Source organism: Phoxinus phoxinus (genome assembly GCF_949152265.1).
Source record: "Phoxinus phoxinus genome assembly, chromosome: 11".
Classification (NCBI taxonomy): domain Eukaryota; kingdom Metazoa; phylum Chordata; class Actinopteri; order Cypriniformes; family Leuciscidae; genus Phoxinus; species Phoxinus phoxinus.
In genome coordinates, this window is record NC_136886.1 from 4071447 (window position 1) to 4094602 (window position 23156).

The window sequence follows — 23156 nt, forward strand, 5'->3', positions numbered from 1 at the left end:
TGAGTCTGTCTCTTGGGTTCTGTAACAAACCGCTTGTCTTGACTTGTTATGCAGCCCTTATAACTCACACATACTTCCCCAGTGTTTTTTAATTGGATAATCAGGACACACACACACACACAAACACACACACACACACAAACACCCACACACACAAACACCCACACAATCCTTTTTATATACTGATAATTGATAAGGCTTAAAGATGTACAAAGATGTTCTTTAATCTGGTACATTGAAGTAGTGTTTATTAAGTAAACCGTTAAGTATACATTTGTCTAGTAGATTAATTTAGACACACAGACATGTTTTGTTTTTTTTTTACCTAAAAATGTACATACAAAGATGTTATTTAATTAGGTACATTGTAGTAGTCTAGTGTTATTATTAGGTGTACTGTTAAGTATGTTTGTTCTAGTTGACAAATTTAAACACACACACACACACACACACACACACACGCACACACACAGACAGACACACACACACACACAAAATTCTTTTTATATAGCCTACTGATAATTGCTAACACACCAAGATTCCTATAAATGAATTCAAAAAAGCACACGTAACATTCTTTTCAGATGACATGTATTTTTGGGACGGAGCATGTTTATCACTCAGGGTTTGTTTTCCAGTGTGGATCCTTTGAAGAGAGTCCCTTTAAAGAGCATTGATCTGTTGACCAAGGTCTGTGTACATGTGAGTTTGTTTGAGATGAGAGGTGAGGATGAGAGGTGAACTCTTCAGGAAAGCATCTAATACCAGTTTTGTTCGGTTCTACTTGTTCTACTTTCTTGTTGTTGTTTTCTCTCAGTCTTGATTGATGTGAAATGTCACTGATGAATGAAACAAGGCTTAACCTCATAGTTCATATCCAGTGAAAGGACATCCAGCTCTACCATACTGTACACCGAAGAGAAAGTCTATAAAACAAACATTGTTCCAGAGAATCCATTGTTTCATTGTTTGAGAATCATTATTGTTGTTGGGAAAATTGTGAGAAATTGAAGTCACTCTAAAGTTCTTCCTATGTTCAGATTGGTTGGTTTGAAATAAGCTTTTTGTTGCAGTCATCGAGTGAGAGAGAGGAGTATTTACTCAAACTTTTTGAACTGACCTAGAAGCCCTCCAGATTTCCAAGAAACATATCGCTTAGTTTCCCAATGACATTCATTTGTCCTATTTAGTGGTCTGATAAGGGATAGTTACATGTTTCTATAAAATACTGTATCTACTTCCTGACTGTCCAGGTCCCTAATGATAAAAGACATGATATAACAGTTGTGACACAAAACATCTGTTAGCTACTGTATATTTGACAGAACTGAACCTACAGAACAACTATTTACCTTAGTTTACATGTCAGTAGGCCTACTAGTTCTTCTAGCAGAAAGATGATCTCAAAATTCTGGCGAGTTGATACATAATATCAAAATCAACTGCAGGCTGTAGATCCTTTTCCTATTTAGCACCCAAACTCTGGAACTGTATTCCTAGCCTTGTTCGGAAAGCAGACACACTCTGTCAGTTTAAATCTAGACTAAAAACGCATCTCTTTAATCTGGCATGCACATAACATTATCACATTTCTATAATTCATATCTGTTAAAGGAGGCTGCATGAATTAGGTCAACCGGAACCGGGAACACTTCCCATAACACCCGATGTACTTGTAACATTGTATAAAGAATGGCATCTACGCTAATGCGGGTCCCGAGGTTATATCGTCGTCGACCGACCAGACAGATTCGTCTCCACACTGGCGTGATCAATCTGATCTTCAAGTAAAAGGAACTGGATACAATATTGAAATGCTACTGATATTGACCAGAGGAGAACTGGCTCCCCGACTGACCCTGGTTTCTCCCAAGGTCTTTTCTCTCTGTGTCCTGATGGAGTTTGAGTTCCTTGCCACTGTCGCCGCTGGCTTGCTTAGTTGGGGACACTTAAAGGGTTAGTTCACCCAAAAATGAAAATTCTGTCAGTAATTACAAACCCTCAACCCCATAAGACTTTCGTTCATCTTTGGGACACAAATTAAGATATTTTTGATGAAATCTGAGAGCTGTCTCACTCCTCCATAGGCTGTAAGGTAATTTCATTCTGCCGGCCCAGAAAGTTAGCAAAGACATTGTTAAAATAGTCCAAGTGACTACAGTGGCTCAACCTTAAGTTTATCAAGCGACGATAATATTCTTTGTGGGGGAAAAACCCCAAAAACTTTATTCAACTATTCATTTTCTTCCGTGTGGGCCTCTGAGTCAGTTCTCGAGGTAAGGGGTTAAAGGTAAGCCATTCATCCACAGCATTGGTAAGGCGTTTTTACCTTTTCTCGTTGGTTTCTCACGATTCGGACATCCAGGAAATGCACAGTTTAGAACCATTTTAAACACTACATCGAGACACATCTGCGTTATCTTCTCAGTCCTCGCGCATGCGTCGCGGCGCTCGTGAACTCACTCAGAGGCCCACACGGAAGAAAATGAATAGTGGAATAAAGTCGTTAGTTTTTTTTTGTTGTTTTTTGCGTACAAAAAATATTCCCGTCGCTTGACAAACCTAAGGTTGAGCCACTGTAGTCACTTGGACTATTTCAGCGATGTTTTTACTAACTTTTCTGGGATGGCAGATATCGATTACCCTGCAGTCTATGAAGGAGTGAGCCAGCTCTTAGATTTCATAACAAAATATCTTAATTCTTAAAAAAGTGTTCTGAAGATGAATGAAGGTCTTACGGGGTTGGAACAACTTGAGGGTGAGTAATTACTGACATAATTTAAATTTTTTGGGTGAACTAACCTTTTAATACTCAGCAATATTACTGATTCGACTGCACTGACACTATTGGATGTGAACTGAACTGGAGGATGACATCACTGTTTTCTGCAGAAATATAGATATATTTATATTATAGATTAAATAAAAAAAATATGATATTTACAATGGAACTGAATCAACACTGAACTGACTCCAGCTGAACAACGACACTATTTTCTTTTAGAGCTGCTGTATGTTTGCATCATTGAATCATTTTCCTTTTATCACTGTAACTGCTGTGATACATTCTGTATTGAAGGTAACTTGACTTAATGCTAATAATGTTAATATATATAAATGTATACATTTCATGTATTATGTTTTTTTTATGTATTATATAAGCTTTCCAGTTTTCATTTCATCCACAGATGACCTATTAAGTGTTTTTCTGTTGTGTTTTGAACAATGTAGTGGTGGCATAGTGGATAATGATTAGTTCTGACAACTTAAATTCAGCAGATTTAAACCCCAGTATGCTTTATTAACTGAAGACGTACTGTGTTTCCTTCACCATTATCCGCTTGAGCAAACACTTCAGCCCAGTTGCTTCCGGGAAACTGAACCTGCACTTTGAATTGCATGTTTCTTACATGCCTAAAGACCGGTTCACACCAAGGACGATAACTATAAAGAAATCGTTTAAATATTACAGAATAGCAGAGTGCTCACCAAAACTTTAACGATAATGGCAGAGAGAAACGATATCGTTGGAATCACTTTCAGAACGATTTTTTAAAGGTGATGAATGATAAAAACAATGACATCCAATCACTCAAATGTCTATGGCTCAGATTCATTTAAATATTTGCCTGACGCACAAATGTTGGTTTCACATTGGTAAACTATTCACCAAATTGTCTTCAGTTTGGACTCAGTGTTCCTTGGCCTTCCCATGCATTCCCATCACTGTGTGAGTCTGAGCTTGTGACGGAGATCCTGCTGAAGTTCAGCATTGCTGTTTAATGAACTGTAAGTTGACGAGCGATGTCTTACCTGATTAACAAAGGTAAGCTTGTTAGTCCTGATTTTTCCTTTGGGTTTATGACTGTTGCTGCGGATTAAAGATGTCTGATTGTGTGATACGCTCATTCATTTTATGCTTTATGATTATCTCTTCTAGATGCAGCTGGAGTCTTGATAAAAGTAATGTCACATTTAACATTTATAAATTGAAACGCCCCCTTTTGGCCCCTCATGGCGCCAGCATGGTACTGTAGGGTCTCTTCTGTTAATTTTTTTATGTGGTAGGTTTTTATGGTAATTTAAAGTACTTTTTTGTGACAGTAATAGGAGAATTAAACGTAACACTGTAAGACTGAAAAATAAATGCTTGTAATATTGAGCAGATGACGTGATCCTCTCGCATATGGGAAATGTATTTAGAAACATGCTTTTTTACACGCTGGGGACATTATCAGTGTTGTGTTGTGGGGATCTTAATAGGTTGTTGTCCGGATTTTAAACAGGTCACCCAGTCAGGAGTCCACGTGAGCGTCCGCCCACCGTGCTCTGCAAACAGTACGTTACGAATCAAACCTGTAACTCTAAGAAAAAATAGACAGTTGCGAAATTAGTTTCACAATCAAAGGAGGGGATGGACTGTGTTGGTCAAAAGTTCTGCTCCAAACCTGAAAAAGCTGCATTTTACTGTCTGATGCTGAGCACAGAAGATCTTTGTTGATCCTAGAACAACATTATAATCAACCGATCAGATTTAAGGGACAAGTTTACAGTTTATGTCAAGTTTAGGCTAATAGGCTTTCGACAGGAATGTTGTTCCAGGATCAACAAAATATGTTGATTCTGGAACGTCTTGATTGGCAAAATCACAAATCGATAGATAGATAGATAGATAGATAGATAGATAGATAGATAGACAGACAGATAGATAGATAGATAGATAGACAGACAGACAGACAGACAGACAGACAGACAGACAGACAGACAGACAGATAGATAGATAGATAGATAGATAGATGGAGGATAGATAGATAGATAGACAGATAGATAGATAGATAGATAGATGGAGGATAGATAGATAGATAGATAGAGTGATAGATAGATAGATGGATGGATAGATAGATAGATAGATAGATAGATAGATAGATAGATAGATAGATAGATATAGATGGATAGATGGATAGATAGATAGATAGATAGATAGATAGATAGATAGATAGATAGATAGATAGATAGATAGATAGATAGATAGATAGATAGATAGATAGATAGATAGATAGATAGATAGATAGATAGATGTTTTCCATTTTCTCTGCAGTCGTTTCTCTCTCAGTATATCTGAGTGATGGCACTGGCACAGGTTTGATAACATTAGGAGCTCGGCCAAAATCAATGAATGCCTTGTCATTAAAATAAACCAGCCACCCAAGAACACGTCGCCATGGTTACGCTCACCACAGCAGTTGGAAAGGGCAGGTGAAGGATAACATGACACTACACACATGATTCGATGCGTTTGTCGTGCTCGACCTCGGTCACAATTCTCATGATATTAGGAAGACGAGTTTCCTCCAGCCTGCACAACTCAATTGAGTACACATGAACCCGCTGAACCTGTGAGGTCAGCATTAATATGAGGTACTATTAGGTTTCCAGGCTGATTGGATTTTACATAAGGTCTAAGAAAAGTAATCCATTTGTTGCATCACAGAAAAACGTCAAAAGATGTTTCAAAACAGCACAAATGTACCAGCACTGAGTAAACCAACATTTTTTTTTTGTTGACTAATGACACATCAGATTTGCAATATTTAGACAGAACATGCTGTCCGTATCTGATCATGTTAAACCTTGAACTGATGCCAAAAGTTGTGCTATTGTTTGATTTCTATTCTACAATAACCTATTTGTTCATAAAAAAACAATACATTTTACATCTTGAATTTTTTTTAAAAAGTATTTCAAGGATATTTTTTTAAGTAGTTTTACTAAGGTTCAATACAAATATATATATATAAACTACAGTGAGTGGTGCTTTGAGTACTGAGTAATATTACCATGTACTTACCACCCAGACAGCATAGTGTCGACCCAGATCCGGCCCATATACGCGTGCATCCACATGTACAGATCTGGGCCGATATGTTGCTGTCTGGGTATAGAGTTATGTTTAGGGTTTGGGTTTGTTTAGGGTTAGTTACTTGTAATTATGCATAATTTACTATTACTAGTAAGTACATTTAGTAGTGTGTACTACTTCACATTAAAAGTGTTACCGAAAACTCTTTACCCAAGTTACTGTAGGCCCTATTAGTGATATATTTAGCGATATTCCCTGTAACCCATTCCGCATGGCATATTTGTTTTTTCTTTTCTTTTACATTTATTTACAATTTATTGCATGAAAATGATGAAACCACACAAAACAGTTTTATACCATATAAGTGCTTATCTTTACCCTGAAACAATTTTGACAATTACTTTTGTGAATTTAAATGTTAATTCTATGAATGCATTGATCATTCCCACAATGCAACAGTCTTCACTCTCTCACGTGTTCTCTCTTCTGGCCAGGGACCTGGGGTGAGGCTTGGCCGAGGGATCAGGAGGGCACGTTTACCCTCAGGTTTACACACGGAAACATTCCATTAAAGTCATTAGTCTGGTCGAGCGGAACTGTACAGTGCTTTTGACAGATGCTAATTTACCGCTCGCTGTGACACACATGCAAAAGCCAGTGTGTTGTTTTCTGTGATGGAAAGGCAGCTGCTCAGTCTTTCATTCGTGGGAAGGGTGGAAAAACGTAGGCCTACCTGTGGCAACATTTTGCAAAACGCATAATACAATACCAATACATACATATCACTGCAGTTTCTAACAGAAATGAACACTAGAGGCAGTAAAACAGCAAGCACGTTTAATCCTTTTCACACACAATTATGTTTACAGGGGCACATGGATTAATAAAGATTTGTTTTCACGCGACTTCCTTGCACAATTATGTTATGAGCTCAAAACACTTTTTTACCATGGTGCATGATTTGTAAACAAATATATTTTGAAGTTTGCATCACTTTACCAGCTCCATATCATGTTCGGTTTTACTGATGTGCTAAACCTGCTCGGTAGCTCAGCTGAACAGATTTGAACTTCTTGTGATGGAGAGCCGGGGACAAGTCACGGTGAAAGAGCTCAAAGACAAGAGTTCAAAAACAAGCTTAAATGCCATGGTTACGATTGCGTTTTTATGTCACATTGGCTTTTGTAAACACTATTCGTTTAGGGTTTAGCATAGGTGTAGCCTACATTATTTGTGTACCGGACATTTAAAATCAGAACTTCGGTGATAGCATATGTACAAACTCCAACTTATAAAAAGTTCCCATATTCACGTTCATCTGTTCCAGAAAAATGCCTTAAAATCATGTTGGCAGTGTTGTTTCATTATAAAATATAAGATAATTTTCTTAATTTTTTTATGTGCTTTTGACATTTTTATAGTTTTTATTAGCTTAGCTTAGTTTAGTTTTAGTCTTAGGATTAGTTTTAGTTTTATTTCTAGTTTGTTTCATTAAAGTTTGTAAAAAAAAACTTTTAGCTAACTTTTTAATTTAAGTGTTTCATCTACTATTTATATTAATTAACACATTTTTAATAAATTATAATATATATAAAAAAAAGTTTTAGTATCAGTTTTAGATGTAGTCAGAGCCCGTCTACGGAGAGCCTGTTCACTCCCTATTATGTCCTGATTAAGTCCTCCCTATTGTACCGAATTTTGGTTGTAGTTCCACCAGAGTTCCACTGGGGGCGATCACCCCCGAGTGCAAAATGAATGGGAGTCTATGGGGCTAGACGGCTAAATTTGTCCCTTTCAGCCGATTGCCGTTGAGAAATCTCAGATTTGATTGTAGGTTCGGCAAGTTCAACATGGGTTATAGGTCGAAAATTGAATGAACGAGTACTTATGTCCTTTCGATTTCTTACAGGTTGAGTTGTTGTTGCCCATAACACGCTAGCATTCTGCTAATGAACGCTGATTGGTCAGTGAAGGACTGGTTACGACCAGAGATACCGCTTGATGGCATCATGGCATCCGAAGCGGGAACAGAATGTATTCTAGCAGAAACTCTTCTAGCACGTGTATTTACCGGTTTCAGCTGTGCTGGCGATGCCTCGAGAGAAAATAAAGTGCAGAGCGCGAAAGCACCACAGTGACTGAAGGATTGCCGTAAAGCAGTATCTCTGGTCGTACGATGTGTATGACGTCATTAACATTTTGAAAGACTTTTTAAAGCAAATAAGTGACTCTAAAAAAATCTAACACCCAGCAATGTGCAATTTCTTTGCATCTCCTTTCGAATACAACATTCAAATTACTAGACAAAAAAATATATCTTGAGAAAAGTGGATTTTGAGGGGTATAGCTCCATAGACCACCATTCATTCTGCACTCGTCCTGTGAGCGCCCTCATATGGAACCAGAGTGGAACTGCAACCAGTCAGAAGCCGGAAGTGTAGCGAGAGTGAACCTTCTCCCCTTATTAGACATTCTCTGATGTAGTTAAAGCAGAGCTATGCAGTTTTGGCAATTTCTTTGCTGTATTCTCGCTTTTTGCTCGCAGGTTTCTCTATAGAGCTCCCCCTACAGCTTCGGAGTAGATATTTGACAACACTGACCTAAAATCTCGTTGGCGACTCTCAGATACCAGAGGCTAGTAGATCAACGACATCAAAGCAGACGGACATTCTTTACAACGTCTTCTTCATTCAGGTTCGAACAGCGTGAGGGAGCGCAATAATGATTTTTTTGCCGTAAAAGCAATTCATTACATCGCAAGACCTGATCACGCGATTCTTCCTGACGCTGAGGCCGGCGGCCCACCGGCTCAAAGTTGCAAGGGTGTTTTTTCCACTCACTGGCACCAAGGGGAAGCGAGACGGCCACCATTCAACCTGAAAAAATTCATATAACCATTCAAATGACTCCGAAGCTGTTCAGTTAAGGTAAATTAAGCTAAAAAACCTGCATAGTTCCCCTTTAACAGTAACAACACTATAGTAGGAAGTTTTGCGCAGTCAAGCATGACTCATAAATTCTTCAGAAAGTAAAAATGATGTTTATCACAATCATTAATAATCTTTACTGATTAATTAACAGGTCAATAACATTTATTCAGCACTGCATAGTAAGTGGATTTAGCAGACAGCCGATGGTTTCTCTCCCAAGGCGTTTACGCACTGCTAAGTTCAGGTGGCATTCCATGGCACAAATAGACGGAGTGTCGGTGAACAGCTGCAGTGGCGGAGGTCTATCCATCTCACCTCTGCTGACCCCAGACACTCACGTACACACACACTTCCAGCTCTATATTTAAACCTAATGGAGACAACGGTACACTGGACATCTGCTGAACGGCAGTAGAATTGATCACCCCTATCTAATGTGAAAATAGACACTTGTTCACAGACACACAGATAGAGGGACAGACGAGGGTTTATTCTCAGCTGTAAAAACACTATTTCAATGTACTTTAGGGTTCTGATTGATTTGATAATGTTGTGCTAACTAGAACTAACCAACTAACTACTCTATAATTGACTTACTAAATACAGCGTTCTTATTTTACTTTTCATAATTATTTTATTTGAGTGTTCCCAGTTTTCCTTTATCACGTAGGCCAACCAATTAATCTTTTTTTCCTCTGACAGGTTATCAATACAATTCGTCTTCATGGAGCTCTTGGAAGAAGTGGGAGGGGCCACTGGAGGGTCTCGTCGGCTGCTATTGGACGAGCTCCACAGAAGGCGGGACCTAAACAACCCCCACTACTCATCATGCAGCCTTCACCAATTCACTTCATTTCTCAAGGCGCTTTGTCTCTATTGTGATCAAACCACACGAGGTGAAGAACCACAGGAACATAAAGCATCCGAAACACTGGAAACTTAAACCGAAAACATCTTTTTTTCATTATAGTCGCAAAGATCTTAGATCAGGAGCTCATTGACATAGTAAGTAATACAATGTGTGATCTTTTTTTTTTTTTTTTTTTTTTTAAGTTGGCTACTTTTGAGATGCATAATCTGTAAGATTAGAAAACGAAAATAAGTGAAAGAAAATACTTCGGTTAATTTTAATTGCTGTGGAAAATGGACAAATTGTGAACATTTAAGTTATTATGGACTCAAATGTAACGATTTTGATTCCCTTTGTGATGGTCCCAGAGAGGAGACTGTATTATACATATGTTAAGTATATGTTATGTTTTGTCCAGATATATTGCTATTCAGAAATACATTAAAAAATTTAAGTTCATAGACAATGTCTTGAATGCACACCTCTTATGATGAACATGCTTTCAATTTCTGATTTAAAGTGAATTATATATTTTGTTGTTGTCTTAAAAGTAAAAAAAGGCAGTTAATTAAAAAGCTGAATAAATAATAGTAGTTTGGCAATAATATTAATGAATTGTATTATTAATGATAATATTAATTTCAAAAGCAGACTTATTATTAACTTTGGTTCATTTGTTAAAGTCATTTCATGTATTGCAGTCCTCATTGAAGCACATTAAGGTGCATTCTCCTTGATGACCGATGAAGCTTATAATTAAGGCCAATCCTTTTAATTAGTGTTGAAAATGATGTAGATGGAGAAGTAGCTTATTTTAAAACCCTTACTTGCATGTTATATTCCATATCTGCTACATGCTTTTAACAGGATCTCTTACCACGTGTTGTATCCTTCAGTTACCTCTCTAAATGGGGTTTGTCTCCTGGCTCAGCTTAAGAGAGTATATTGGGTTTTAGTTCATGGCTGTGTATTGAATATTGGCATGCCAGATGGCCTGTAAGGATGTCATCTCTGAATCTCTCTGCACCTTATGCTCATCAGTCAGGGAATGGGGGGTCAGAGGTCGGGAGAAAGTGAGAAATCACCCTTGAGTTGATCAGCAGAAGGTACTCTGTAAAACTTTGAATGGTTGGGACATGTTAGATGGACAGTTGTGCAAACCTCAAAGCTAAAGCAGACTAAAACTGTCACAAAAGTCAGATTTGGATTTCATGTTATATTGGATTAATGGGTTGGGCAATACAGTATGACGCACATTGAATGTGAATGGACAGTAATGACCAATCAATAGTTGACATGGTAGCTGATATCAGAAGAGGTGTGGCAAATTTCTGTTTTTCAGTGAACTACATCGGGAGACCTTTGCAATCGATGAACATGAGTAAACAAGAATGTCCCAGAATTTTTCTAGAGACAAAACGTGACATCAGCTGAACGTGCCTGACCAAATATCCCTTCCTCAAACTTTGTCCTGGATGTAAACATTTGCATCCAGTGAGGTCAGAGCTTGAGTTGGTGCTGACAGATGAGAGGTCACTGACCTCAAGCCCAAGGTCGGAGATGAGCGTATGATTTCGTAGGATAGCAGTCATGTCTGATTTGAGTGAGATTGTTCATACATGTTGCTGTTATTCTCTGTACACTCGAGTCTGACATTTGTATTGATGCTTTTGAGTCACAGGACCAAGATCACATGTGCATTTGTTGAATTCTCAGTCTTGTTCGAACATTTCTGTATAATCTGCTTACGTCCCACTGATGGTTTTAGGGGTGGACATTCATGTTTGCATTTTTTCTTTTGTTTCCATACAAATGACATTTTATGAATTCATACAAAATCGCCTACTTGTAATTAAAATCCTTGTTTATTTTTGTTATTCTCATGTACAGCACTTTGGTACCCATTGTGGTTTTTGAAAGTGCTCTTAAAAAAGTTGAGTTGAGTTAAAGTAGTTATGTTTTCTCATGAGATTGATTGGTTTGGATATATTTATTAGGAATTGATTGGATTGTGAAACGTGGGTGTTATACAGAATCCAGACAGGTGGATACAGTGAGTTGGTAGATGGATAGAAACACACATAATACAGACAGTACGTCACTGATCTTTATCGGTAAAATAAACCTCAGTTGGCAGTCTGGTAAAGAGCAATCATTGCACAGGGCAGGTCCTTTTAACCTCAAAGAGGTTGAATCAATCCCCACAAAAGTGTGCCAAAACATGGTACAAGCACGTTGGAGCTAATATCATGTTGCATGAACATGGTATCATTAAAGGATTAGTTCACTTTTAAAAAAACTTTTGCTGATAATTTAATCACCCCGATGTCATCCAAGATGTCCATGTCTTTCTTTCTTCAGTCGAAAAGAAATTAAGGTTTTTGATGAAAACATTTCTCCATATAATGTACTTCACTGGCGACCAAACGGTTCAAGGTCCAAATGACAGTGTCAGTGCCGCTTCAACAGGCTTTAAACGACACCAGACGATGAATAAGGGTCTTATCTAGCGAAACGCTCGGTCATTTAAAAAATAAATAAAAAAGTTTAAGTTTTATAAGCACAAACGCTCGCCTTGCTCTGTTCTGTGATGCGCGTTCGTGACGTCACGTAATACGCAATTACGTTGAAAAGGTCACTGAGTCAGTGTTTACAAATGTGCGGAAGGAGGACCATACACACTTTTTTATTTATTTTTGAAATGACCGAGCGTTTCGCTAGATAAGACCCTTACTCATCGTCTGGTGTCGTTTAAAGCCCGTTGAAGCGGCACTGACACTGTCATTTGGACCTTGAAACGTTTGGTCGCCAGTGAAGTACATTATATGGAGAAATGTTTTCATCAAAAACCTTAATTTCTTTTCGACTGAAGAAAGAAAGACATGGACATCTTGGATGACATTGGGGTGATTAAATTATCAGCAAAAGTTTTTTTAAAAGTGAACTAATCCTTTAAGTCAAGTCACCTTTATTTCTATAGTGCTTTATTCAATACAGATTGTATCAAAAGTTACAGTGATATCAGGAAAATTATTTTATGATTCAAACATACAGCAGCTCTAAAAGAAAATAGTGTCGTTGTTCAGCTGGAGTCAGTTCAGTGTTGATTCAGTTCCATTGTAATGATCATTAATTATTAAATTAGTTAATAATTTCATCTGAGCAGTTCTGCAGAAAAACAGTGATGTCATCGTCCAGCTCAGTTGTCATCCAAAAGTGTCAGTGCGGTCGAATCAGTAAAACTGTTTAATATTAAGTGTCCGCAACTAAAAAGCAAGCCAGAGGCGACAGTATCATAGTAGCACCATCACATTATTTATTTTCATGGTGTACAGTTACCAAGTGCTTGGTGTGGTTAACATCAGGGCTAGCAGGACTGTGTTTGAGTCTCAGTGTTGAGCCTCTGGGGCAATCATGTAAAACGGTGGGCAGGTGGCCTTTTGGCACTCAGATTGACACTTGGTGAACCTCGTAAAGAGAAGAATGAATGTAGATGTGCTTCCCTGAAACACTGCCATTCGCTGCCATTAAAATTGTTTTAAAAAAGCAAAGTCTGGTTTGTTGTGGTGAATTTTAAACCACAATGTTGTGCTATGTGAAGCGTTCATCTTTGAACGTCGAATTACTTTAGTTAGGACCGATTTAAAGGTACAGAGCACAGACACCCTCATCTATTAATCGGAAGCTCACGACAGGAGGCATTTCATCTCAGGGTGTCAATTATATGTGATTCGCTGTTTGTGAAACCGTTCAACCTGCCTAATTAAAAGCTCCCTTGTGCAAGCATGAGTTTAATTGACATTATCCACATTCAAATGGTTTCCTATACTCATCATCACCACGGTCAAATCACATTCAATAGTTTGATGTCACTTACTGCAGATGTTTACAGCCACACTGCTACCCAACCATGCACAACCTGTTAAGCATTTTAAGTGGTTAAAGCCTGTTATCTGCCTCCCACACACACACACACACACACACACACACACACACACACACACACACACACACACACACACACACACACACACACACACACACACACACACAATTACTTTGCTAATCACACATTTGATTCTTAAAAGTGTTCAATAATTTCAATAGGTTCGTCAGAGCTCTCTTTGCTTTCAGAAGATAAATGTACATGTCATTTTAGGATGCAAAGAGTTATTTTTTTATTTTGCTGGTCAATACATGTGTGTGGTGTTATTTATATTTTCTAAATTCATACTTTTTAATATTTTATGTAATATTTAATTTGATTTAAAAAATCATATAAGATATTTTACACACATCCACACACACCCACACACCCCCCCCCCCCACACACACACACTGTTTTTTACATTTATAAAACATTTTATTTTATAAAAAGGTTTATAACAATTTTATCTTAAAATAAAAGTTATAATTTGTAAGATAATTTATAATTATATAAATTTCAAATGTAATTTTTTTTATATAATATATATATATATAGTATATAAATAATCTAAATATATAGATTACAATATAATATATGTATGTATATATTAAAAAGGATGTAAGAAACATTTGTATTCATAGTTCTCTAAAAATGTTTCTTACATTTCTGTTAATAAATTCTCATAATTTATCCCTAGAAAAGTCCTTAGGGAAAAATCATGATGCTGGGACCATGTTCAACCCCAAAATGATTTCAGATGAGTCATATTTGCTCTACTGTTCATCTAAACATGGTCAGTTTTGCATGTAAAGTGCCAGACGTTCCACTTCAGGAGCTGAGCCTGCCAACCAATCAGAGCAGAGTTTGTGTTCGCTCTGCCACTGACATCAAGTTTTGAAGGAACATGTAACAAACTGGCCAGGGCAGACTTATACTTTGTAAATAAAGATCCAGACCCATAACATTTGCTCTTGCTGTGTGGGGAAAAAGCATTTGACTAGAGGAAGAAAGAATAATAAAGTCAGTTTGTAAATGGCGAATGTACACTCGTTTTGCATGAGGCGTTTACACATTTTTTTTTTGTCGATTTTGGCTATAGTTAATCTTGTCCTGTGTCTTGACCCTAGTTTGAGGTGTTGGTCAGTGTAACGTCTATGTTATTGTGAATGTAAAGCCATTTTGATAAGGCAGCACATTGTTGAATGTACATCAAGGACAGTGCATTGTGTGAAACCGCTGCGAGGGATGATGAAAATGACAAAAGCGTGATAGGTCTTAATACTGCGCTTTACACCCGAGTTATCGTATTTTGTTCATCTCAAAAGGTAGTTAGTCCATCTATATTAACCCCATAATTGCCTTTTATCCACTTTGTTACTGTGTATCACTAATTATTATTATGTGCTTTTACATGCACTTTTGTGCCCCTCTACTGACCATCCTGTGTCTGTCAAAAAGTGGGAGCTAAATTGATCAGATCCGACATATTTAATAACCTTGAGCTCAATCTTTGCGGGTCAAATATTGATGACAAAAACGTATATCACAGGCAGCCTCCATACCTCACATATCATCGTCATGTGAAATTCAAGCTCCTGTTAGAATTTAGAGTCTCTTTGGACCCCAAAGAAGAGCTGCTGTTTGCAATGCCTGATCAAAAGCTTGTCACGTTATCATGTTGAGTCTGTTCCTGTAAGTACAGTGCTAATTGAACAATACCTCAGTGAGGATAAAATGATAATGTACATTCAGCTGGTCATTATCACACAATGAGGTTTATTTGGAGGGGTTTGCTTTGCAATAATGAATTGTCATTATCCTACCGGTACTTTATCTGGGTATTTAGTGATGCTAAAATAATAGGAAACCTTATGTCTTTTGAAAAAAGTCTCTTATGTTCACCAAAGCTGCATTTATTTGATCAAAATACTGTAAAAACAGTAATATTGTGAAATATTATTACAGTTTCAAATAATATTTAAAATGTAATTTATTCCTGGAATGCAAAGCTGAAATATCTGCATCCTTACTCCAGAATTCAATGTCACATGATCCTTCAGAAATCATTCTAATTATTTTCTAAATCATTATAAATGTCTTTACTTTTAATCAATTTAAAGTGTCCTTGCAGAATAAAAGTATTAATTCATTTTAAAAAAATCCTATTGACCCCGGACTTTTAAACGATGGTATATTTTAAACAATATCAATTTAACTATTTTGATGTTTAAGTTCACATAAATCAACATGGTAAGATAGTCAGGCACAGAATATTTCGAAAAAACCATGGCGCTCTGACACAACATGTTGCTAGTAGTTTAAAAGTTAATAGTGCTGGAATCCAATCTCATGTCTGCATCAGTCTCATTTGGAAATGGACTAGACTCAAGACTTTCCTCAATTATCAGTCCGTAAATGAACACACTCATACAGTTCTTCTTTCCCTCGCAGACAGTTGTTATTGCGAACAGTGTGTGTGTTAAATTTATCGTGACAGCTGGGCGTCTCAATGGCCCTACTATTCAGTGGACTGAAAACCTCGATCATAAAATAAACAGTGACGTGGTAAATGTTATTGAGCCTCCATTTTTCCAGGGAACGTGAAGACACTGTTCGCTGAAGAGCGAGAACATCTGCTGGTCTAAAATTACACCCTGGTGCGCTGCGTCTCATTGTTGTCGTTGAAAACTGACGACTTAATAGAATGCATAAATGGAAATTAGGTCTCAGGGGAAACTGGTGAAAGGCCAGTCACTAAATCGCTGAATAATCGGGTGATTTCTTTAGGTGGCCGCACTGCTTTAACTGGACAGAGGTAGTGATGTGATCGATCAGGCTGATTTGAGATGATTTCTAGAGTGATTTTGTGCATTACTGACAGGTTACACAATGCAATAATTGTTTTTGGACATGTACACCAATACCATGTTTTTTATGCATAGGTACTTTGAAGTACAATGCTAATACTTGGTACATGACTATTTGAATTATGTAGTATCATCATCATGGTATACATCAAAGTACCACAGTATTAACCATCTGGCCCCATTACGCTTTTAGTATATAGTATAAAGAGATTGGGACATATGCAGTATTATTTTAGTATTATTTATATACTATAATAGTATTTTTTTTATGCTAATGCATTAATGTATTTATTAATGCTATAATATTTTTCATTAGCTTTTACTTTTACATTTTCTGTTTTGATTTAAATGTTATTCTAATTCGTCAGTTTTAGTTTTAGTTCTTCACCTTAACCTTATTTATTTCATTTAATTTCCAAGGCAACATTTCTTTCATTTAACTTTCTAGGCAACATTTCTATTTTTCATGTAACTTTCTCAAATAATATTGACATTTGATTTCAGTTAGTGAAAACGATTTTTAATAAGTTTTGGTTAACAGTAACAACCCTGGACATTATGAGACAGATTTTTATGCATAAAGTTAATATTCATATAGTTGCAATTTTAATTGTTGTCAAATTCTTTATTCTTTTCAGCAACTTGGACAACTCACACATAGAACTGTGGGATATCGACTGCATCCACCATGGAACCTGCCAGATCAGATATGAGCATCCTACCCAATGGGAAAGGTCACGACCTCGGAGAGGGAATGTGCGTGCCGATGAAGACTATGATGGAGGAAGAACAGTAAGCACTTTTGCATCACTCCAATCATTCAGTTTTATCAAAGACTTTAGATAATCAAAGATGGTGCATTACTATGAATGGAAGAAAGTGCAATGCGCAATATGGCGGAATAAGTCCCGCCTTCTAAATAAAAGAGCCAATCGCTGATTGGTAAAGCCATTGCCTCACTGCAGCTGCCGTTAGAAGCTTCGGTTGCAATTGAAACAGTCACTGTTCTGACATATGTGCTGGTCCACCCTAAAAAAATCAGTTTTTGTTATGATTTGAGCATTTAGAAGCAAAATTTATAAGACAGTTGTTGTCAGATTTCATTAGTGATTTCAAATATGAAATTTAATCCTAAGATATGGTAAACAGCTTTGGAGAATGTAATGCTTCCCCATTCGAAGAGAAAGGAGCTGCACATTTGCATGACTGAATGGCGTTTCAAAGATGGCCGCCGAGTGAAACGACTTGCCTTATAGGGACTTTGACTTAATGTACAAACGCTGAACATCTTGATTTTCACTGTCTTGCGGCAGTAAGATAAATTAATTGCATGTGACGGGAAGTGCTTTTTCATGTACCACCTGCATGGAGAACCAGGCCACTTTAAATTGTGGTTCTCAACTGGTTTTGCTTTATAGTTTTTAGCATGTTTTCCCTGCTTTCTCAATCAGAACAGACTTGCAACATACATGACTTATATCATGTTCATTGTGTGCTTCTGTACTGAGGTCAATGTTAACTTAATTTGTAGCTTACATTTGTATATTTCTCAATGCACGTTTACCTTCTGGCATGGTGTGTTGACTTGTGAGCTCGTCTAAGTGCATGTTTACCCTCTTTTCTGCTCTTGCCTGATGATGGACCCTCTCACACTCTCTATCAACCCTCAGAAATGGTACCCTTCACGGCAGGTATGTCAATAACAAAAAAAAGATGACGTTACTAGACGAAGAGGAAGGTAGTTGATGACCAAGATCATTGTCATTAAATGTCCTCTGTCTTCCATCCAACAGATTTGATGATCCTGAGAGCACTCTTGCTGAGAACATTGAGTTCCTGCCCAATGGCGATGGCAAGAAGCCACGTTTTACTGACGTAAGTATGTGCAACATTTGCCGTGAACTTCCAAGTAACCAATAGCATATCACGAATAGCTCGCAGAAACTAAACAATGTGTTGATGTTAGTCTATGTAGCAGTACTGCTGGTGTTTTTTGTCTCTTTTAGTTGCTTATCAATCTTATTTCCTCTCTCAGTTTGAGGGGAAGACCTCTTTTGGCATGTCAGTCTTCAATTTGGGCAATGCCATTATGGGCAGTGGGATTTTGGGATTGGCCTACGCTATGGCCAATACTGGCATACTGCTTTTCTTGTAAGTGAAATACCTTCATTACCCTCTTACTGACAAATTGGCTGCAAAAGTAATCCATTGTTCTATGTTTGTTCTTATGTGAAGCATCACTGAATCATCTCATAGTCACCCAAATGAACCTGTCACTTCCAGCCCTCAATGAATCAGCATTTTAACGTCATCTAAATGTCAAGCATTTGGCAGCCTAATTGCCATGGTAATTAAAGTATAGTTTTTTTTACATCTGTTATTTTTCCAGACATGCTCTTGAATAATTGAGTGTTTCCTTTTGGAGGCTGTTAATGTTCATGAACATTGGTGTACCGGACAGGATTTTCTATGGAAAGATCCACACACTGATTGCATTCTGTTAAAGTACATGCAAAACTCCATTTGGCCTTTAAAAAAAAAAAAAAAAAAAAAAAAAACTCAGCCCTTGTTTCAAGAGTTTTAAAGTACTTAAAATGTAAAATTATGAACAACTCAATCTTATAGATCTCATTTATATATAACTATATTTTTTATAATTAATGCTAAACATACTGGCTTCTACCATACCTCCTATAGCTATATGTATGCACAACTGAAGAATGCTATAAGTTGACTAGCAATAGTTACTAAATAGAGTATTTTTCCAAAGAGTAGAGGAGGAAAGCTAACACATGCGTTTGTGCGACCTCCCATTTAATGTTTATTTCCCACCTTCTTAAAATTTTCCACTCGTTAGCTCCACCCCTCTCGCCCATCCACGGCCCCAGAAAGGCCATGACCTGGGCTGGCCACGCCTCCTCTGTTCTCCAGACACATCCTTCTTTTCAGGATCACCCTGCCCCCATCCAAAAATAGTTGTTATATTTGGTTTCCTCTCACTGCCTGTCTTGGTTTGACTGGGGGAGGAGAGCGGGGAGACGTCTGAGGCGTCCTCTGCTCCAGTCAGGTTACAGGGAATCGAATACTACTGATCAAATGACCCAACAGGCCAAGACTGCTTCCTCCAAAGATAGTCTTATTTCCAGACATATAACAATAAATTCATCTACCTCATGTTGGGAGAAACCTCACACATGCCTAACAAAAAGAGCACAGCTCTGCTTTATTGCACATTGCAATAGTATATGGTTTATGACATAGAAATTTCTGTGAAAATTGTATGGAGTTTTCCAGCTTTGTTAAAGGAGAACTCCGGTCTATTTTAACATTGAGCTCAATTTTTAGTAAATTTGGAGTGCTGTCAATACAGAGAACAACGACAAAAATCGGTGTTGCCTACACCGTGTTATCCTCTTTTTAAAATTTGCACCCTATTGACTTGAATGGGGCAGTTTTTAAAACTGCTTTTATCCTCTTAACATCCTTGACGTGTCATTACAAGTGCCCAGCCATGTGAGTGATTCCTTCAGAGTGAACACGGTGAATCTGACTGCATTAGATGTGAAAGATATTAATAAAAATTATGTTAATTCAACAAGCGCACATACCTGTATTTACTTCCTGTTTTCGGTCGAAGTCCACAGTAGTCGACTGTCGAGTTCACGCGCGTGATCATAGGTAACTAAGATGATTTGTTTTACAAATATCCATCAGAGCTGATATTCTCATAACACCAGACAGCACCGTCTTCGGCTGACAGTCTGAGTCTCCACTGTTGCTTAGTTACCTATGATCACGCGCGTGAACTCGACGATCGACTACTGTGGACTTCGACCGAAAACAGGAAGTAAATACAGGTATGTGCGCTTGTTGAATTAACATCATTTTTATTAATATCTTTCACATCTAATGCAGTCAGATTCACCGTGTTCACTCTGAAGGAATCACTCACATGGCTGGGCACTTGTAATGACACGTCAAGGATGTTAAGAGGATAAAAGCAGTTTTAAAAACTGCCCCATTCAAGTCAATAGGGTGCACATTTTAAAAAGAGGATAACATGGTGTAGGCAACACCGATTTTTTTCGTTGTTCTCTGTATCGACAGCACTCCAAATTTACTAAAAATTGAGCTCAATGTTAAAATTGACCGGAGTTCTCCTTTAAAGTACACAATCAAAATAATTGTTTGCAAATGCCACTTAGTTTAATGTTTTGTTATCTAATGCAATGACATTCATACACATTTAAAATGTTAAAAGTTCAGTAAAACCACCCACTAAAACTCACTTGTACATCAAATAGTTGATGCATTTTCACATAATTCTATTGTAGATGTGTCGATTGCAGAGCACAGGTACTGAGATTACTTCCTCGGGTCAATGCATGCTGAATTGTTAGGCAGCTGTTGTCAAAAGTCCATGAGAACATCCGTCTCGTTTGAATACAGTCGTTCCAGAGCTCATCCCTTGGCTTGGCCATTGTTAATTACTTGCCATTTATCAGGTACTTGTCATCCAAATGGACTTGCAGTAGACTAAATTCAAAGACAGTCTGCCTCCCGCGGTGAAGCATTGTGGACGCATCCTGAAAGTACAATAATCACTTTGCAAGAGAATTCCACTATTGTGTAGCTAAAGCTTCTATCAGCTATTTGCCTTTCCATGACATAAGCTAAAAGAAAAGAGCTGGATGAATCAGTTAAATTGGTTACTGGTGTGTTTGATCATGGGCTTTCACGGAACAGTTACCAGACGTACATTTTTGGTTCCAACACAAACACTGGCACTTTCCCAAGATTCATTCAGCAGTAATTCTTACTCAACAACATTAATGCATCTGAAAAAAAGTATAAAGTACTGTACACTTTAGAAAGAATCTATGCAATGCACTTAGAACTCCAGCTATAGACTTTATATGAAATTTGAGTGGTTTTAATAGTTTGTAATCTTAGTATATCTTTGCTGGACTCCTAATCACATGCTGCTCCAAAGGGATTGTCCCTGTAATGTGTGTACTGAAGGTCATTTCAGATAAAAGGTCAGCTAAATGTCAGTTTGGGAAGTAGAAAGTAGTACATTAATCTCCAGTAGAGGAACTTTCTTATTACTTCTTGCAAGATTACTTGGGTGAACTTCTAGAAAAGCCATACATTAAGTCTAGCATGTGCAGAGATGTTGTACAGATTTGAAGTGATGCGATGGTTGTGTTTTGTCTTCAGGTTTCTCCTCACGGCTGTCGCTGGTCTGTCCTGCTATTCTATCCACCTCCTGCTGAAGTGTTCTGGTATTGTTGGTAAGAAGAACTGTATTTTCTTGATCGGTTTGTTGTATTGTCATTTCATAATCTGGTGGACAGATGCCTTAAAGTTAACACAGACACGGAATAACAATCTGCATTTTTTATTGTGGTAATCTGAACCGGAATTGGCTGAAATGGTTAAATATAGTGGAGAAAATTTGTGACACTTGAGAAAGGAATTTTAACATGTAAATTAATAATAATTTGAATCGGACAGGCCAATTAATCAATACATATGTGTGTATATATATATATATATATATATATATATATATAGTTTAGTTTACTGAAAATTATTGTTCAATATGTTTTAAAGCATTTTAAGAGCCATTTCTTGTAATGCCGTTTTTGGCATTTTCAGTGTGTTGTTGTGATGTCATTTCCTTTCTGAAAACACAATTCAGCTTCCATTTTAGGGCTTACTGAGTTTCCATGTTAACTCGGCGCTCACCGCAGGCAAAGATAATCATAACATGAGATAGGGTTTTGTGGAAACTTGGCTCTGGTGGTGAGATTTGTCTCTCTCTTCATGTTTTACTGACTTTCATTTCCAGGAATCAGATCATACGAACAGCTGGGATTCAGGGCCTTCGGAATGACTGGGAAGATGGCGGCCGGAATTGCCATCACTCTTCAAAACATTGGAGGTAAAGAAAATCTGATGTGAATGAGACATAAAAATTTGCCCAATGTAATTTTTATAGATTTGATAGATCTATTTGATACTTTATTCATCTCTATATTTTCCTTTCTAGTTTTGCCAGTTAATTTCCACCCATGTACTTTTCTTCACACACTTTCTGAATTGGCAAAATGACAAAACTAGCTTTATGCTGATATTTCACACTGTTTCCAATCCCCATTTTATTAGTGAATCCCCAAATTATTAATGCTGCCTGTTCTTCAGGTTTCTTTGGACTTAACTGTGACTTTTCCTATTTAAAGGGGTGGTTAAGTATGATTTTTTAAAAGTTTTGAGTTTGAAAAAAAGTTTGAGCATAAACAACATCTGCAAAGTTACAACGCTCAAAGTTCAAAGCAAAGGAAGATATTTGCTTTTAAAGAAAAGGACTACAACAAACAGCTGGTAGGGACTACACGACATTCCTCCGGGTTTAGTGACATCACCAACCCTAAAATGTACGTAAACCCCCCCCACCCCCGGGAACACGCAGTCCATGTTGAGAAGAGGAAGAGTTGTTGTATAAGAGTCAGCTCAAACTTTAGCATCCATCTTTTCACATGCAATAAAAAAGTCACTCTGTGTGCATCTCACACCAGTTCCTATACGAGCGATTTATAGATTATCATGACAGAATATGCTAATTGAAGATAGTTAACGCCACATCAGCAACATAAACTCATCAACTAACCTTTCAGAGACGTCCTGTTGCTTCTACATGTTGTCACTTCTTCTTGAG

At 37.4% G+C, this 23156-nt stretch overlaps 1 protein-coding gene across 3 annotated transcripts in view; it reads left to right on the forward strand.

Moving 5' to 3' along the window:
• Window positions 1–9642: 9642 nt before the first annotated feature.
• slc38a3b (solute carrier family 38 member 3b) overlaps window positions 9643–23156 on the forward strand; it is a 29950-nt gene continuing 16436 nt past the window's right edge. Inside the window, exons 1-7 of one of the 3 annotated variants that reach the window (XM_079627671.1) lie at window positions 9643–9795; window positions 17074–17227; window positions 18106–18126; window positions 18229–18310; window positions 18471–18586; window positions 21656–21729; window positions 22290–22382. In XM_079627671.1, the coding sequence (XP_079483797.1) occupies window positions 17124–17227; window positions 18106–18126; window positions 18229–18310; window positions 18471–18586; window positions 21656–21729; window positions 22290–22382 (490 nt within the window). In that variant the 5' untranslated portion in view covers window positions 9643–9795; window positions 17074–17123. Of the gene's footprint in view, window positions 9796–17073; window positions 17228–18105; window positions 18127–18228; window positions 18311–18470; window positions 18587–21655; window positions 21730–22289; window positions 22383–23156 lie in introns of those variants that run through there. The other 2 variants (XM_079627672.1, XM_079627673.1) reach the window with 2 other exon arrangements.